This window comes from Tinamus guttatus, unplaced genomic scaffold, assembly GCF_059628265.1.
Source record: "Tinamus guttatus ecotype Peru unplaced genomic scaffold, ASM5962826v1 Tinamus_guttatus_pri_ptg000104l, whole genome shotgun sequence".
NCBI lineage: Eukaryota > Metazoa > Chordata > Aves > Tinamiformes > Tinamidae > Tinamus > Tinamus guttatus.
The window spans coordinates 3,664,512-3,684,590 of record NW_028288638.1 but is presented as its reverse complement, the minus strand read 5'-3'; the positions used below and the strand labels follow the sequence as shown (position 1 = coordinate 3,684,590).

The following is a 20,079-nucleotide window of genomic DNA, read 5'->3' as shown; positions in this document are numbered from 1 at the left end:
CGCACGCCTGGTTTCACACCTTATTCTGGATTTTATGAGCTTTGGTTCCCTAGCTCATTCCCCTAGATTCCCCATCCCTAGCAGGACACAGATCATAAATATGTTGGAAAGGGTGCAGAGATCCTTTCTCTGTGGAGACCCAGGTACTGTATCTTTGGTGTGGGAAATTCAAGAAATCTGTAAGGACGGGAAAAAAAGCTTACACGGTCACATGATTTTTTTTTCCTGATCGCTTAACATAGAACAGTAGCGATTTTGTTGCTGCAGGTGATTCTGAGGCTCATTCTGATGCACTTCACTCAGTGACTGCCTGATTTTTCTTTAAATCAAGCTCATTAGCATTCTGTGCAATCAAATGTTTGCCTACCTGTTAGTAGTTAAAATAATGAGCCTTCAGCAAATAATGAGCCTTTAGGTCATGCTCCTAATTCTGCAGCTCTTCCCATCAGTTTTAGCAGAAGGCAACCTGTTGGTACTTTAGAACACAATGGTATTTTTCAGCACAAGAAACTGTCCTGTGGTTCTTCAGAACCACTGTCTTACAGGACAGTAAAACAAGAATCCTTGAGATTAAATTGTCTAGTTTGAGAATTTCATCTAAAACACCACACTTTTTCCTTTTTTTTTTTCCACCAACTAAATTCTTTCCTTTGTGATCTGAAATATTATGGTCTGTTAAGTCATCGGTCAGATTTAGAATGAGTACAACCTTTCTGCATCAGGTATTTGCTCGTTTCTTTGGATGTAACGAGGTCTAGGAACTTCTGCATCTGTCATTATTCAAGTCAATGCTGGTCCATATCCATTAAATATCTCTCTGCCAAAGCCCCTTCCCAGACATCTGGATTTGGACACTCGTGTGGAATGTGCAGCCTGTTGAATAGTCAGGGAATGAATGGCAGCTGCGGCTGTCGAGGTTTGCGCATTTCTCGGCCTTTCCCTCCTTCACTTGCTCATGTAAAGAGACATCTTGAATGGAGGAATTGTCCATGAAAGTATTCAGGCCTCCTTACTTTTCTTGTTCACTGCTTGTGTTGTTGTTGTCTGAATGGGAGCAACTGTGATCCCAGGTTACATAACAGTAAATGTTTTATTCTTCTTTTTTTTCCCTACGTGCCTGTTCTTTTCCCACCTTATTTAGGAGCCTTGCTTGAAAATGCATGTGTGCCATAATTGCTTGCAAACCTTCGAGACTCTCCTCTCCTAATGGATGACAGAAGGCCAGAAGGGAAGGAGAGTTCATGTCCCTGTCTACTGAAACTGGCAGTCTTTGTGCAAACTGTTTTTCGTAGGTGGCACTTTAAATATAATCATGATCAGTGAAAATCTTGGCTTGATATTCCTATCCTTGCTGTCCAAGTTCATGATTCGTTACGTGTTCAGCAGGCCAGTAGGGTGAGGCTTTCAAAAGCATCCAAGCAGGGCATGACCAGTGAGAGCTAAGCTATTGAGTACACTGCTCTCCACGCTTAGGTGCTATTGTCAGTGTATTTGTTTAAGCTGGTTTAACCTGGGTGTGCTGCAGTACCTGGATAGCAGCAGCTAGGTACCATTAGACTTACTTGACTATGTCAGTGATGTCTAATTTAACTGCTGGTCTATGTACACTTGCTTTTTTTTAGTATCTGCATATAAAATTATTTATATGCAAAGTACAATGTGTATGTGTTTTTACAGAAGACTCTAGTGGAAGCAGTGCACTTTCATACTTACCTGTTAGTTGACTGAGGTGTAGTAACACTGGAGCAGTGTTGGAGAACGACTGCTGGCTGCTGTTTGTAGCAAAAGTGCAGTAATTTTGCACCCCTGCTCCCCCTCGTGTCACTGTGCTTGGCAGAGAATAATGTAGTTGTGCTTCTTAACTTCTAAACTTTCATCTGTGGTTTGCAAGTGGGTATTTTTTAAGAAAGTGGCAGGCAAGGGCTTAGATTAATTGGCTGGTTGTACCAGCAAATTCAAACACTGTGGGACTGGGTAATCTCCAGAGCAGAATTCTGCTCTAAATAAGCCCAGGCTCCTTCTCTAGCGTGATTAAATCAGAATTACGCTTTCGAGTGTTCGTGCTCTCTGTGTTGTCACGACAGGAACGGCTGCCCCTCAGCCACCCAGACCCTACACACTTGGACAGCATAAAGCAAGAAGAAAATTTTGAAATAAATCTAGAAATTAATAAGAATTAGGCTTGTTAAAGAGTGTATGATGGATACATTTCCTGTGATTAAAAGCTTTCTTTTTTTCCTTTAAATATTCAGGGGAAAAATGGGGCCTCTTTTGAAGGCTGGGATTATTTTTCCTTCTCTGTTCTCCTGTCTCCTTCACAGTTTTACAGGCATAACGATGTCGGTCAGACTTTGTGGGGAGGGCAGGGAGATAATTTTGCACAAAAGCAGCTATGCTGATAAAAACCTGCTGTAGATTTAAGGCTGTGATAATAGAAGCTCATTTATGTTGTGTCCATTCCCCAGCACAAATACTTTCATGAAGCAGAGCTGTCTGTGTTATGCTAATGCACTCTAAGAGCCATAGATGTCCATAGATGTAAAGACCTGTGGAAAAAGAAAGCCCTAAACACTGTGCAGATCTCCTCAGCTCTTCTGTATTAGATAATTTCACTTACTAATTGCTAGAATGAAAATTTTGTTAAATATTGGCCAGCACAACTTTAAGTTGGCAAGAAGCGTAACATTTTTATTTCTAATTGTAGTGATTCTCAAGCTGTAGCAATTAAAATAACACTAAGTATAAAGTAGATAAAGATTGTAATTACAATAATATGATTTTAGATTTGAATGTTCCTTAAACTAATAGGGACCAATAAAATGGAGTATTAGAGGAAAAACAGAAATCTGAATTTTGTAGTTTTAAACAAGTCTAATAGAAATTCACAGGGAGGTGAAGAGGAGGGGGGTTTCTGACTCTTAGACTCTCATTAAGGGGAAATTCTTGTCTCTTTGAGTATTACTTTTCACCCCACAAATGTTGGACTCCTAGTTGCAACACATTGATCCCACTAGCGTTATTGCTCTCCTGTGCTGATGTTTTTTGGCATAAACTGAAGGCTTTAAATAGTGTGCATCCTGGATGTCTGACCAGTGCAATTGTTACATCCTTAAGCTACATGCTTAATAAGTCTGGCTTAAAACTGCAAATCAAGGAAACTGAAGAGTCAAGGTTGAAGTACTTGAAACCAATCCTTAGCTGATACTAGGCTGATACTCTGCTGTGTCTACCGAAAAGCATGTAGGATCACTTACTCTTTGAGATATTTAGAATTAAAAAAAAAAAACTCCAAAATAGGGCAGAGACACCCTGGCAGAGTGGAGTGCAGTTTCTCCTGCCTTTGCTCATTCTGTCCTGCAGCTAAATGGGAGATTTCAGTTATGAGCACTGTTTATTTTACGTTGTGAAAGTGCCAATTGGTGAAACCCAGCCATTTTGCACCACTGTAATTGTTATGTCCTCGCTGGTGTTTCTACTGATTCTCATCAGCACCAGTGAGAGCAGACTGAGGATGCAGTCTTGCAAAATAATTTTAACTTCCATGGGTCCATCATGTGAAAATTAACATTTTTAAATGACAGAGCATTGCTCTCCTGCTTCTTCCTCTGTCTTTGCTCATGAGTTTAATTGGGTCCCTCACTCTTCTTGTCTGGCCTTTTGACAGAGAAACCCACAAAGTATTTAGCTCATCTTTTAAAGAGCCTTCTTTATAGCAGGACCTTTAGGCTATGAGGACCTTTAAATTAATAGAAATGACAGTCCAGTCAGTGAGTTTTAGTTTGCTTGCACTAGGTCACTGCTCCCCACTTGAAATGCCAGGCTGCCTGGCTCCATCTGAAGTACCAGAAATGTAGTCAGCGTTACCAAACTGGCCTCTGAAAGTTTTACCACTGTGTCACTTAAGCCAAAGAGCGGGAAGGGGAGAAGGACAAAAATAATGAGACAAATACAGCTCGGCTCTATGCATGTAAATTCACTTTGTTGGAAACAGTGAAGTATCAGGTGATTTTTACTGAAAACAGATTTAGGATCAGAGATTCTAAATTGCACTTTTAAAACTGGTATTTGACCACTTAGATTTTCCAGACAGGTGTATCTTATGACTTTTGGAAGATGTAAAGAGGTGTAAGAAGGTATAATAGTCCTTCTGTAATGATTGGAGTCCCAGATTAGGACCAGAATGTGGTCATGAATATTCATTTTTTGAAATATATGTTTCATTGCTCTCCTTGCTTGAAAAGTGAAAAAAACCCACAATGCTAACAATGCTAAAATTGGGAAAAATTGTGTGAAGTATTGTGTGCCAAGGAAAAACGGTAAGGAACATAGCTGGAATTGAGACTTTTAAGAGATTATTATAAATGTTGAGAAAAATATTATTTAAAGAAATAGCTCTACAGTGCCCTTTAAAATCAGTAGGCGTCTATTTTAATTCCCATATAAGTAGTAACTGGCTGTTCTCTGTATATATACGTAAATGTTGCTTGCTGTATAAGACCTTGCTTGCTTAATTTCAGCCTAACTGAATTTTTATGGCTGTGCTATAAACCTCTTGAAACTAGTGGCTTAAATGGAAATGCTGACACAACATTAATTATACTGGCTCCAGTGTGATACTGTGATTAAAGTTTATTTACTTTGTGTGTGCGTGTCTGTGTGTGTGTAATTTCATTGTTGAAAAACGAATGGAAACTAATGCGGCAATGGAGAATGTGATTCTGTGCATGATACTTTATTTTTTAGCAGTAAGGAACATTTTTAATGCTACTTCACAATATCAGATAATTTATTTTTAATTGAGGTATAGTTTAGGTATTTAATGCTTTAGAAATGTCTGAACAAGTTTCTCACTTTAAGGCTGTTCACTGTTCTTGCAGAAGTTTTTACATGGCTGTTCGGGTGGCGAGGTTAGAGGTATATTCCATTTAAATTAGAAAGTGATGAAAATGTGTTTGCATTTCCTTGTGACATATGCACTTTCCTGCCTAGTGCTCTAATGGGATGTCACTTTATCCTCCCCGCCCCCCCCGCCGCCGTTTTCTGAGACGATAGAGAGAAAAATCTCTTATACCTAAAAACAAGGGGACACACTCCAAAATTAACCTTCATCCCAATATTGAATATGAAGTGATAGCTACAAAACTCCATATGGTAAATAGTATACCTGAATGATATTTTTATAATGGTGAGATAAACTGTCTTATATATGCAAATGCAATTTAGTGACTACAAGCTGCAATCTCTTTGAAAACCTTAACACCTAAGAGATGTATTAAAAATGTTTCCTGAAGACATGCATTGAAGAACTCTGTTCTGATGCTTTTATATCACTGCTTCACTGACAGCTTTTTGTTTTACTAGTACTGCATTTAATCTTTGTTACTATGAGAAATCTTTGTTATGAGAAATAGGCCTTAATTGAAAACTGAGGTCAGAGCATCTCTAAACTTAGACACATTTCAAATCTCTCTTTTGGCTAAAAGTTCTCAGTCCATCTCTTGAACATAACGTTGCCAAGTCTCTGATCTTACTGTGAATATTATTTACTATCTTACATAAATCTTAATTCCAGAGCCTACAGCCCTAGGAACTCTTTAAAAAATACATTCCTTCAGTTATAGAAAATTACTTGAAAACATGAATTAATTATGTTCTATAGAGGCAGGAATGAAAAAGCCAAATGCAAAGGATTCTGGATTTGTTGGCTTGTAGGTGTAGCTTCATTTTTAAGCCAATCCTTGATTATTGTGAAAAAATTTATGGGTTTTGAAAGTTTGGAATCAATCTTGTGTGTTTTTAGGGGACAAAAACAACAAGAAAAAAAAAGGTGAAGAGAAATTGTGATCAGCTAACTGGATAGGAGAATTGTCTTAGGCGATCGCGTTCCTTCCCTTTCTTACTTCTTAATGAATATCTGTTATTTCAATGGCAGAGTGGTCAGAGTGTAAGTCTGCAGAGCAGGAGACTGGATTCACTTGCTTCCTGTACACTTCAGGGGAGCTTTGCTGCCTGCCCCTTTCAGTAAGGAGCGTTCTGGTGACATCTGATGCTTCTTGTTTGCTTTGTTCTTGACTCGTGTAGATAAAGTGAGGCCCTTGGTTTCCACATGTGTTTTTCTGCAGTCTGACAGGCGTGAACTCGCAAGTCAGTCAGGACAGGGATCTAATAAATTGGTGCTGTAGAGGTAAGTGGTCCTGGCGAGTACTGTCTTGATGGACTCTATTTGCCATCAGTGCCTGTGTTCTGCCTCCTCTTAGACACTGAAGCAGTCATGCTGCATCCTGCCATAAACCCCTTTCCTGTAGCTGCCCGGCAGCCGGGCAAATGGGGTTCTTGGGAAGAGAATGCTAGCAGGCATTCCTGGTGCTGATCTATCTGGTAGACTCTTGATAGCTGTGAGTCTGCAGGGTAGTACACGGTGGGCCGTGGAAGTGAAGGGAGAGACAAGTAGGGCAGGCCTGGAAAACCGAGGGCACAATGTGAGCACGTTGTGTGCGTGTGGAACGCCCTCCTTGGGTTTGTGGAGCGAGGGCACTCAGTGTGCCTTGCTCCAGCCCAGGAAATTTACATTTTTTATTTTGGCTGTTTGCTTTCACTGGAAGAGAGTGCAAAGTCGGCAAATAGTTTCACAGTGTGTGGTCTTTATGATTTATATTGCTGCTCAGAACTACCACTGACCAGATTTCTTGGTCTTGTTCCCATTTGTTACAGTGTAATTAAATAGTAAGTTGTTATTAAAGGATCGTGCTCTTCCCTTGAAAGAAAAAAGAAGGCATGTACATTGTGATTCTGTGCTTCAGCTGACGTTTAAGTCCAACAGAGAAAAGGTGGGCCAAATTTGTCCCATCTGAAAGGCAGGCAGCTGTTCCGGACCTGGGGCAAGAGGGAGGATCTCCTATCTGGACCTGTCCCCGAGCTGGAGTTTGATAGTGTCGGAGTAAGGAAAGAAAATGAGCGTAAGCTGTGGATGCATTTGGCTGGCAGGAGAAGAGCGCCTGTGAGCAAGGCAGTCAAGCCCTGAATACATGGCTGCTGTGCTAATTGCTGCCTTTATGTTGAGCTTAGAGAACACTTGCCCTTAAATGACCTTCTCTTTGAATCAAATATGTTGGAAACCTCAAAGTGTGAATGAAGACAAATTATGCAATAAATTAAAAGTAACACTGTAATTGTTCTGTGGTTCCAAATCTGCGAGAGACCAGCTTTTCTCTGTGAGCATGCCCATTAATCCCAGGGAGGTACTTGGAGCACATAATTGGAGACCCATGCGCGCTCCCATGGTGTTTGAGTGGCTGCTCAGTGATTCTATAAATGAATGAAGGGGATGCTGGAAATGAGAGGGTGGAGGGGAGAGGGACAAGTGGCATATGAAAACGGATCTCCTGTTAAGTGCTGGTAAGGTGCTTTTAAAGCTTCTTTTGAAAAGATGGCTTTAGCTTTTTCTGTTTTTATGCACACAGGCTTCTCAAGTAGGTGTCTTTGTTCCGTACTGTATCCAGCTGCTCCGAAACAGCCATGCAGTGCCCAGCCAAAGCTGCTTGCTCCTGGTCTCGGGGAGGAGCTCAGAGGATCGATCTTGCTTAATATCATCTGAGAGCACTGCCAGTTGTGCTGACATACACAGGTGTTGCGCGGAAATATTTTATAAAAGCAAGTCTTCAGCCTATCCCGTCGTGCTCCATTTTGGGATGCTTTTTAGAGATACTGCCGTTCAACTTCACTGAACCAAAGCACAGTGCTATCTTGCAAGATACTTCAAATATTCTCATATCTAACATCAACATTCTCATATCTAGCACCTGCCATTCCCAGGGACAAGGAGATTTGACTTACACATATGAATGGACCTTTTTAGCGTGAGGGTGGTCAAACACAGAGCGGGTTGCCTGGAGAGGTTGTGGAGTCTCCATCCTTGCAGGTATTCAGAACCAAACTGGACACATCCCTGAGCATCTTGCTGTAGTTGTACCCTGTTTTGAGCTGGGCGAGTAGATTAGATGATCTCCAGAGGCCCCTTCCAACCTCAGCTAGTCTGTGATTGTGTGATAATGGAAGGCTGTGTAGTGCATTAATCCTTCTGCAGGAGTAGGTAAAGGAATTTTGTGTCTTCTTCCCCAAACAGCAGAATCTGCTAGAGATTTTTCCTTTTCCTCACTTTCAGTATATGTGATACCTCTTGGGAGAACATGCCTATGAGTTATGTAAGAATGAAAAAAAACCCACCATATATATGCAGCAGCAGATGTTCCTGTTGCTTTGATTTTTGTGTTTCAGTATGCATGTGATTCCAATATTGGAAACTGCCTCGGACTTTTGATCATTTTATTGGAATTGGCATGTCTTTTGACACGGATCCCGTAAATTTTGCAATTTTGTTTGAGGAATCAACATGCATATGAAACATCTGCAAAGATATTTACATATGAGCGGTGATTGTCATAATGTTTATTGGCTTACAATTCATGAAGTGAACAGTAAATGCAAGAGATTGACACAGTTTTTCATTTAAACCACTAAAACTGAAACATTTTGGAAGATAATTGATACAGAGGTGTGCAGCAACTGGCTAGTTTTGCCTCGTATTATTTCAGTAAGTCTTCATTTGCTGTGACAATGAGCTATGGATAAAGTTGTCTTCCATCTTGAACATACAGAGTATGCATGATTGGGGAATAATTGTAAGCTATCTGGAACATTTTTGAAGATGGATAGAGTTTATATTCCAGGTATTTTTGTGGAAGTTAAAATAGTTTTGCATATGAAGTATCTCGGGCATACACAGCATACTAGGATCAGATCCAGAGAAGTGCTGGGTCTCAATGAAGTCCTGTAATGTGTTAGAAACCCCTAGTCCTCTCAGACGATGCTGAAAAACTATCCTTTTGGATGTTGCAGTGTCTGTCTCTGCTTTTTCTGTGAGTAAGATGTGTAGCAATTCTTCGTCTATTTTTCATCATTTTTTATGTTTCTTGTCTTCACCAAGTATATGTGCCAGTGTTTAGGATCCCACATGCAAGTAGTAGTTTAAGTCATGCTCATGCTGTCAAGAGCCTTATCGAAAGACCTAATTCTTCAGAGAAAGAAGAAGGGAAAAAAAAGACTTTTGCCTTGTATGTGTTGTGCCTTTTATTGCACTAATGTGAAATGATTTGATGTGATGGACAACAGTTTATCAAAACAAAATCTCATTAAAGTCTGTCTGCACTTTGCCCTGACTCTCCTTTGTATAATAAGATTGCAAAGCTTTCTGTGACCAGACAGTAACCTGTGGTAACCTGTGGTGTGTGTACATTTATGGGTGATGAATAAAACCATTGTCTTCACCCTTACACGTTGGCATCAATAGTGTGCTAATAGCATTTACAAGTTTATGCTTTATCAGCAGCAGTGACTGGCAAATAATCAGCTGTTTGTGATGGGAAGCTTAGAATAGTGGCCAAAGACATTTGAGCTAAGCTGCATGGAAAAAGACACTGCTGCATTTATTATGATACCATTTTTGTTGTGTAAGGATGACATGATTGTTGTTTTAGCTTTTAGACATACAAAGCAATTAAGAATTATCAGTTTTCCCACACATTCCACACAGCAACTGAAGCACAAATTCTAATAACTGGGCCCTTAAATTTCGAGTGACTTGCGCCGCTGCGCTGGCAGCCCACGGGTACAGATGCGTGTCACAGTGCTATGCAGCTAGTGAGCGACCACGCTCCTCTTAGAGAAGTCAATCTTAGAAACAGTGATGGATAAAGAGTGAGCTGTTGAAGGTCTGCCGACAATGCCAGTTAAAATGTATCTTGGAGTAGGGGGAAAGAGGATCTGTATACATCTACATAGCCCTGCCCTGCAATCTGTAACAGACATCCAGACTAGAAGCTTAAACGAATGTGTAAAGTAATTTGCATTTGGTGCTTACTGGAAGCAGTAGGTGGTCATATCAAAAAAACAAAACAAAACAAAAAAAACCCACCAGTGTTACATAAGTACGCAGATATATGTTGTGCTTATCACTTTCTTTGTGTGTGGCTGGTTTGAGAATTTGAAGAACCAGCACAGATGGATTTGGATTTGGACAGAGAGATTAAGGAAACCTATCTTGCCTGTAGCTAAAGGTAGTAAGTTTATACTGACAGTTTTAGTTCATACTCATTCATGCTAAAAGCCAGATTGTTGCTGAAATTTTGGTTCTGAAAAAAGAAGTGTTTTAAATATTCTTAGATCAGACTCTGTCCTTTTTGTTTTAGAGAGAAATTTGCATGGACAAATTTATCTAAAAATTTTATTATCTCTGCCTCACATTCAATTTTTGTTTCTGTATTCTTTCTCCCTTTTTTTCTGTGTTCACTGCTTTCCTCAGTGTGAGTATGCAGTGCCTATATATTATGCATGCTTTTAGATGTTTGCAGTTTTGGGGCTATGTTTTTTTTTTTTTTTTTTTTTTTTTTTTCATGGTTGGGACTGAATGTTTGTTGAGTTTAATCTTCCTTTGCTTAAGAATTTGAGACTCAAGTGGTTAATTAAATGGCCACCATTGTAGCCACCATTGTGGCCATTTAATTAAATAAATTCCAAAATATTATCCAAAATAATATTTGGAATATATTCAAATATTCCAAAATATTATCGGAGTATTTATCAGTAAATGATTTCTTTAGAGAAACATAGAGATGGAGAACAAATGTCATTGTAAAGATGATGCAGTTGCTCTCATTTCAGTGTGCATATTTTTGCACATACAATTTTAAAGCTTTGAATATTCCTACTGTGAGTGTAGCTGTAACTATGAAAAGTTGCAAGTTAGGAGAGCATAGTCCTATCTTTTGTGAAGAAGAGTAAGCCACAACAGTGGAAAATGACTTTTTATTATCAGACCTTAATCACATCAGGGCTTATACTTGTATGTTATTTTACCATAATATATAATAGAAATGTATTCCTTTAGTTCAGGCCCTAATAGCTCATGAAGAAACTGATTTCTGAGAGTGCAAGATGAAATTTATTCCCTGCAAGAAACTAGTGTAAGGCACTGTGACCATCGGCTGGCCTTTGTATTGAAGTCAAGCAGATAGTGAAAGTGAAAATAGTGAAGTAGTGAAATTCTTGGCTGCTTGCAGAAGCTGTTGTAACGCCTGTTACTGAAAGCTCTGTTCCACACCCTGGTGTTAGGGAGAGGTGTAGCACAGAGAGGAATCTCTATTCACTATCCCATTTTTGAAGATGTCTTGACATAGCGTTTAAAATCTTGGATCATGCCAATAACAAATTTTCTTGGTTCCTTCCAGTGAAATGATGTGTCCTGCCTGACACATGCTATTAGGGCTAGTGTAAGGAAACTAAAATAAAAGATGAATTCTTAAAACTGGAAAGGAAAATAGTTCCATTTTCTCTAAGAGATCATTTTTTTTGAGAACACAAGGAAAATACTACTTTTTCCTATTAATGAGTGTAAAAGTATTTCATAAAAAGTAGAACAGCTCCAGCTAGGGAAGATTTATCTTATAATGCCCTGTAACCTTGTGCCTGTTGTATTCAACCAGGATCTACGAGAATTTAGTGCAGCTCTTTGCTTTCAATCAGGCAAAGAGTGAATCTAAGTAAATGACTTCTAGCAAGTAAGGGTTATCTTGGTAAATGCTCCTCAGTCCCTGTGAGTGTGGGTCACATTTGCAAATAGATTCAAGATGCCTCAGGCAAGTAACCTATTAATAAAAATAAGTACTCGACTCTAGAAAAAACAAAGGACTACTTTTAAATTAGTGACATTTCTGCCATGTGGATGACTTTGAGTCACTTTTATTAAACTAGAGCTTTAGTTTGAAAATATTTATTAAAGGAATGCAGTTGAACTTTATTTACAATGTCGTCACCTGTGAAATGTACTTTTATTTTGTATTTTAGTCACAGTTTATCACCTATCTTTGTTCTAGGCTTTTAAGACCAAGGATGGCTACATTGTGGTAGGAGCTGGAAATGATCAGCAGTTTGGTACTGTGTGCAAGGTAAGGCTGTTCTAGGCTGACAATACAGCAATAGTAGAGTTGTTCACAGTTAATTAATGACTGGAAAATGTAGTAAGAAAACAATGCACTTGTGATTGTTTTACCTTTTCTTATCTCTTAATGTGTTTGGGGGTACATATCTCCATCTACACCTTCCTGGAGAGGTCTGCTTTCTTTGGCTTGAATTGGCTCTCTCAGTTATAAGCAATAAGTCAACCTCTTCAAAATCAACCAGTGCAGCAGAGTGTTTTTTGTCCTTTTTTTTTTTTTTTTTTCCATAAAGGTATTCGGCCACTACAGTATGGTGATTATATTCATATGAATAAAGATTAATGACTGAGCAAGTGTCTAGCTACCACACCTCCGTGGTTAGATCTTTCTAAGAAATAGTTTTCGTATTTGTTTTTAAAAAGACTAGCGTTTTCACAGTTATCAAATTATCATAGACATGGTTTTGCGCTGCTAAGTTGCTGAGAAATTGAGTGAGGTAGAAGCCAATGGAATGCCATGAACACTGTTAAACATATGTTCTATGCTAAGTCAAAGGTGATTTGGAACTAAAAACACAGTAAAGGGCAAGAGTCAATAAAGTAAGAGGACTTTCTAAGTACAGGAAAGCCCTCAACATCCTAGTGAACCTTTAGTAAATACTAAGAACACTAATTCAAACATTGAAATTGCTACTAGAGAACCTTTTTAAGATGTGTTGGTGCAAAAAATATGGAATGTGTGGAAGCTGTTGCCCTGAAGACACATGCTCAAGAGATATAACAGCTGGCTGAAGCTATCAACAATTGCAAACATTCTGCTTCAACCATATCATTTCATACAAGCAGTTAGCAAGCAAGATCGAAACAAACAAACAAAAAAATCCTGGCTTTTAAAAGCCAGGAAAAACTAACTGCAACTCCTTTGGGGCCTTGGATAATTGCTTTGTGACACTACTGGCTGAAACACATTTCGTAGCGGTACAGTACTGCAAAACTGCATCCCGACGCGTAACCGCTGCAGTCTAGGTGGGAATGCTGAACAAGAGTCTTCAGAAACTGTGCTTTTGTGGATAAACAAAGGATAATACAAAGAATTTTGCAAGTATTGGGGGGGAAAATGCAGACAGCATGAACTCTAAATGTGTGTTCTTAGATGCGCACTCTAAATGCCAACTGTACTGTAATTGAGCTTGAAAGAAAGCCTAGAAAAGGAGAACAGCAATTTCATTCCAAATGGTCACAGTGAAATAAAGAAAATAATATTGGCAGCATGATGCAGAAAAAATGAATGGCACATTAGTGAATGTCTTCTCAAACATGCATTTGTTAGTCAGAAAAAAATTATAGGAACATATATAGACATGCAGCCTTAAAACAGATGGATATTAAGTTAAAGCTGAAATCAGTAATGTTAATTAAAACAGTATAGTGAGCAATTCCATATGATCATTTTTCATATAACTCATCAAATGAAACCATAGTTTTCTTAGAAATTTCTCAGTTGTTGAAGCTCTCATAAATAAATACTCATGATCATTTATTTCGAACATTTATTTCGTTTTTTTTAACGGCCATGATTTTTAACTCCCCAAAATAACAGTGTTATAAAGAAGAAATAATTTTAAGGGGGTACATATATTATTGTTAAACTTCCAGACAAGAAAAAAAATGTCTAAAGCTAGATTGTGATATAAGATGATTTTTCATAAAGTAGGTTATGTAAACCTCAAAGAGAAGAGTATGCAGTGAGCTAAGTGTTGATGGAAAAAGCTAGATTCATATTTTGTATTCCTTCCAGATAGAAATCTGTAGAAAAGTTATGTAAAATTATAATTGTTTTAGCATATTTCTATTGGCACTTCAGTTGCCATGCTTACTTTTGTCATTCTAGATCAATAACTTTTTTGTTGATGAGGATGTCAACGGCTACTCACTTGGCAGCTAACTAAGCCCATGTCCTTATTCACACCAGCAAACCAAGCAGTCACTACATGCTAGTGGCCTTGGTCTTAACCACTTGGGAGAAGATTAGTAGAATTTTAAATTTGAGGCAAATTCAAGAGAGATTGACACCAGTCTGTGTGTTTTATGTGTTGTAGTAGATAAGTTCATGAATTCAAAGGGTGACTGGAAAGTTAATAAAAAAACATTAAGAATTGCTAAATACATAGGAACCACCATCTCAGAAAGATTTTCATCTAAAAGTAGTGGAAGCTTGGATGAATATTAAGGAAGCATCATATATACTGGTCTTGCTGCTTTACTCGTCGTAAGTATCAGCATTCAGCCACTGGCTGAGACGGGACGGTGGGCTGTAGGGCTGTAGGGTGTTCAGTTAGCAATGCTTTCCTTATAAGCCATTTTGGAAATGGCCCAGGAAAAATGTAACATGTTTAAAATGATTATAAGGCTTAGCATAAGAAAAATGGATTTTAAGTGAGTGTTAGTGAGTAAAAATACATGAAGAATACATGACCGACTTTTCCTTTCTAAGATTCTTTTCTGCCTTCCTTAGTAGCTAATGTTATTGGGTTTTTTATTATTATTAAATTTGGAAAACAATTAATTCCATTTATTTATGTTCTGTATAAACACATTGTGGCATGAATAGATATATAGTAAATATTGATCGTCCACATGGCTAATCTGTCTTGTAAATGCCCCTAAAAAACTTCCAGTCTCATTCTCTACATTTAATTCCCTTTATGGTCTAGCTCAAATTGTCTTTGCATGACGGTTAAGTTTTTAACATGCCAAGTGGGAGTTACATGTAGAAGATATATTTCTCCTTTTTGGGAGGTTATACCTCCAATTTTCTTTATTAATTCTTTCTGAAGAAATCATAAAGACAAACTATGATATTCCAATAGAAAAACACATTTTCTTTTTGTTTGTCTTTTTGTCAGAAATTGCTCAAATGGAAAAGAAATATTCTTAGATATAGGTTTTTTTCAGTCTAGTATAAATATCAAGTAGACTCATATTTCTTATTCAGTGTCATATAACTGAGTGCAGTATAGTCCCACAGATCTCTCTAACCTCACGATAATAATTTACAATCTCGGTAATGTTCTACCATATAAGAGCAAGAGTCTTTTCTGGCTAGTAGTGGAAGCTACGGACTAAGATTCGGATCTTCAGTTTAATTTCTCTCTTTTTGTGTGCTAGTTATATAACAGTGAATAAGTGGCTGTGTATTTTCTTAATTTCCTAGTCCCTGTGAAAATATTAATTGGAAGTAGGGTTATTTGGAAAGCTATCTTCAACTGATAATGAATTTTCCTAGCTATATATATGATCTCCAGCCAAGCATATTTCTTGCTTTTATTTTTACTTAGATTCTGGATTTGCCTGAACTTAGCAAGGATTCCAGATACAAAATAAATAAACTGAGAGTCCAGAACAGAAAAGAACTTATTGAAATATTATCAACCCGGTAAGTTCATTAAAAAGGAAGAATGGCATTAACTCTGGTATTAAAAAATGGTCGAGTTCACATCATATGAAAATTTTACTTTAATCTTTTGAGATACTTTATTTTTTAAAAGGATTGAAAGCACTTGCACACAGACTACAGGGTCTAGAAAGAATCCAAACCATAGTTTTTAAATTTTCAGAGACTGTTTTAATGTATCATCAGGAACTTGAGTTCTAGTGAAACAATGAGAACTTTTTGCTTTTCCAGACCAGTGTAAATCCTGTAAATCAAATGCTTGCAGAATACTTCGCTTCCTCTACAATTGGGATTTTAAAATTTTTACCGATAGTTTCTGTATCCAAGGGAGTTCTACATGATGCAGCTCCCTCACTGCTGGTTCTGTTGGCGGTAGTCGGTGCCCCAGGATTTGCCTTTTGAAACAAAAGGGTTTGTGCTTACTATTCTGTATGGGAATCATCTTTCCAAGTACCTTAATTTTCTAAGTACCTGCAAAATTATCTGAGGCAGTTAAGGAAACTTTTATTTGAGATATTAAAATAACCTAGTTGTTATCTTCCTCATTCTGTCTGAGAAAACATTATTTCTGTGGAATCCTTCTCTGTTTGATGAAGAAGAGGATGTTGGATTTATATCACATAAGAAAAATAAAAAATAGCTAGGACCAGCCACGTTATGTCTTGCTCGGCTAAGACTATGAACCTGTCGATGAATCTGTAAGTCTACCCAAAAGTGGCTTCAGCACCACTTCACGTTTTCGGGAAAGAGCAGAGAAGACATTCTGTCCAGGCTGTCAATGATTCCAGAGAAGTTATATGATTATTTTGAGACTTTGAAGCTGTGACATGTATGAGTTTTTGTTAACAAGTATGTATACTGATTATCGTTCAGACAGATTATTTGTTTACTTGGGAGCACCAAGTCAGTTGCCTTTGCATTTCATCTGAGAACACAGTTTCAGTATTAAACTGCTTCCTCTACTGCCAACTGCACACATTTTTTTGGAAACTGAGATCCGGAAAGAGCTTGCATTAAAGAATATATATAGAAAGTGTTTCTGCCTCTTCCTGTTTCTTTGCACTTTTTGTCTTTGCCTTACCTATCCATTTTCAGGTATCTTGTACTTGGTGAAATATTGAAATCCAAGGTGACTTTGCATTTCAAAAAATAGTGGTGAAACTATTCATTATAAACTTTTTGAGCTCATCTTTTGCTTCCTATTATAAATGTAATGTGATGGCATAGATGAACCCACTCATCCTATAATTGTTAAGCCTTTAAAAGGGAATAATTTTGTTTTGACCTATTTCTGTGCTGTGACGTTCTTGAGACTTAGTTTCAAAGTTGATTCATGCAGAGTTACTACTTGGAGTTCATTTCGTTTATGGTGACATTTATCTGACTTATCCTGGCACCCATTATGAGTCCTGTTTTGCCACCCATGGATCAATTATTAAGCAGTATTTTCCTTGTTACTAATTTTGAATGCAGATTTCATAGATGAAATATTTGAGTAAGATGCTAAAGTTCAAGGTTCTCTGAATGGATCACCAGATTTTTAATTTTTATACATTAGTTCATTGTCTTACCTTATTGCTGTTTCAGTTACTGCTTTATATTTCCTCTACTAGAGTTTATGATCTGTTAGCATCATTTAAGTTGAGTTTCTGTGTAATTTATATGCAAGTGCGGATGCAAGTATATACATGCTCTTAGTGTGGACACTTTCAGTAGTATTCTGTTATGTTTTATATTGTGAATTAATCTGGCACTCAGTTTTGAAACACTGACTATAACAAATATCTTTGGCATTCTAGTGGATGTTGCATTTGTTTTCATACACATTTCATGGCAATTCTGCTCTTATTTGCTAATGCACTGTTTGTAAAGTTTTATGTTGTTCATTTTTTTGCTGTAGTCACTTACAGAAGCAAATGAACAGTTTGTCAGTGCTGAAAAATGTCATCCCATGAGAAATAAAGGGAAATGACAAAATAGTAATGACAGGATTCCACTGAAAAAGATCTTAATTAAAATACAGGTTGCTTGATATTATTGCAGGTTCCATAGCACAGAAAATCTAGGCTTAAGGTGCATTAGTTGATAATAAATGCCTCCTGCTGCATTCACCATCCATGGTGAATTTATGGACACATTAGCTGGAGCAGCATAGAAGAATTGTGATTACTGTAGCAGTGCGATCTACTATCATCATACCACATTTATTTTTGAGATGAACCTGTCCTGTTTGCATGATGAAAGGCAAAAAGGAACATAAAAGTATTTTAAGGATTTAGTTAGGCCTTTAATCCATGACTTATTTTGGTGCTTCATCGGGCAGGCTGCATCTGACTTGAGCTGGAGAAACTTTTTGCGGGGAGTATTGTTGCAGTGGAATTAGCAAGCAGAAAAAATGTTTTCATTTTTTTTGTATGGGAGTCTGATGATTCCTGAGTGTTCCCTCTCTTTTTAATAAACATAGTAAAATAGATATTATGGTCATACAGTGGAATAATTTGAAAGCGTTGCTGGTGGTAAGACCAGTCAAAAAATTAATGGATGTAGCCTGTCCCAGCATCTTAACAAGGGTTTATGGTGACTATAAACATATGAGAGGAAACATATATTTTTTGTCTCCTTCTCTTGCCCATAACTTATTTTCGCACCATTTTCAGTTTATACGTCCTTGCTGTCCATCTAAGTTATCGGTGTTTTAAAAATCATTTGTATGGTAGAGACTTGGAACTCTACTATCCATATATCATTACTATTGCCCAGCAGATATTTGCACACTTTCTTTCCAAGTTGTTGATGCTATATAATCTCGTTGAGTTCAGGTCCCTGCTGTAGTCTTTCCTTGGCTGGGCTTCCATTGACCTATGTAATCTGTCCCCTTCCTGGATGACAGGAGTATTTGGAGTTCTTTCTGTAGGTATCAGTTACCTTTTCCTTTCCTATTTTTCTCAAATTTCAAAATGGACTGACTTCAATTCATGATTCTTTAGTAGGGGCAGGAAGAAGGATTCATAATCTCTTCCTCTTAAAGACAAGGATTTCCCAGGTTTTACTTAGAAATGTTTAAACCTACTTTGAGGGTAAGCAATTCCCAGAAGTCCTGAGCATTTAATTCACTGCATGTGTAGGGCAAAAATTGTTGAAAACATCTGAACTCTGACTACCAAGGAGGCGGGAGATGCTTTTCATTTACTAGGGTAAATTTTAAGCAATTGAGCTTCTTTGGCCAGGGTTTGATTCTAGATACGTGTACAAAGGAAACACTGGTACAATCACTCAGTGTTAAAGAATGATTTTTTTTTTCAAGGCCTGTATCTTGGGAATTTTTGACTCAAATGACCCCTAAATTAGATCAATAATACTATTCACCACCTGCGGTAACTGTACTAGATTTCAAGGCAGTTAGATAAGCATGCGGATTATAGAGCACTTAGAATAAACTGACCTTTAAACAGAAGAGTTTTCAGAAAGGTGTGAAATGACCTATTCATCACAGTCAGATGTCCTGAGCTGAGTGAGAGTACAGGATGGAGATGAATATGTCTTGAAAGATAATATAGCTTGAAACAACAGTTCTGAGAGGTGCGAATTGCTCCTATCCTTTCAGAGTTTTCTCATTCCTTCTCTCCCCTGACATACCTGAAGAGGGAAGCACATCTATCCTCAGCTCTTCACCATAGCCTCTGTGTGCTTGCTGTCTGCTTCCAATATCTCAGCCCCCTCTACAGAGGCCACATGAAAGAGAAGGAGAAAGAGGAGGAAGGAAGGAGGGCAGGCAGGGAGCACAAATTCACATACCTCTGGAGATGGTCAGACCTCAATGAAAAGGATTGGCGCATTGACAACTCCAGAATGATGCACTGTGCCTGGGAGACCGGCTTCTTATGTGGGGCTGCGAGGAGGGAGTTACAGGAAACAGCCCTGGACCTTTGGAAAGGTGGAGTGCTTTTACTTCCCATCTTCTGTGAGAAAGCGAATACAGTGCTACAAGGACCACTAGGTCATAGTATATGCACAGGGAAGAAAAATATAGGAAGATAGAGTATAGTACACCGTTTCCTATCAGTGCTGTTATCCCTTTCCCATCTCTTGTCCTGCTCTCCCATGCTCCCCTTTTCCTGTTGCCATCATCATCTTCCACTTACTATTGCTTTCCCAACTCATTTCCTCCTCCTCCTGTTGCCAACATTATCACATCTACTATGTTTGATTTACAAAAGAAAATGAAAAGAGAGGAGTTTCAGTGCCTTCTGAATCTTCCTCTTCACTTAGGTGATGGTTTCCTCAAATGGAAATGAACCAGAACCCTGACAAAAACAAATTGCCTCTGAATGGCTTCTTGTCTTGGACGTGTGCCAAGAGCCAAATTTAAAATGACCCAACCTGGGTGGAGGTCAGGTTCACTGGCTACTACAGAGGCCCCTGAGACTTCCAGCTCATGTGAGAACTGACAGACTACAGAGCATTTTGGTTTTTATGTATCCAGTGCAAACCTCTGGTTTGTGAGTTAGATGTACATCCATCCAAGAGAAGCAAGTTTTAATTGTTGCTCTCTTTCCTCTTCTCCTCACCTTTGATTCTTCTGAAACATAATGGTACCAGGCACAATGTGGGATATTTTTATATATGTACTTACATA

The 20,079-nt window shown here is 38.1% G+C and overlaps 1 protein-coding gene across 1 annotated transcript in view; it reads left to right on the top strand.

The window, feature by feature from the left end:
* SUGCT (succinyl-CoA:glutarate-CoA transferase) overlaps nucleotides 1-20,079 on the top strand; it is a 286,888-nt gene that overhangs the window by 86,062 nt on the left and 180,747 nt on the right. Inside the window, exons 12-13 of the mRNA XM_088520850.1 lie at nucleotides 11,928-11,999; nucleotides 15,328-15,425. Coding sequence (XP_088376976.1) covers nucleotides 11,928-11,999; nucleotides 15,328-15,425 — 170 coding nt within the window. The remainder of the gene's footprint in view (nucleotides 1-11,927; nucleotides 12,000-15,327; nucleotides 15,426-20,079) is intronic.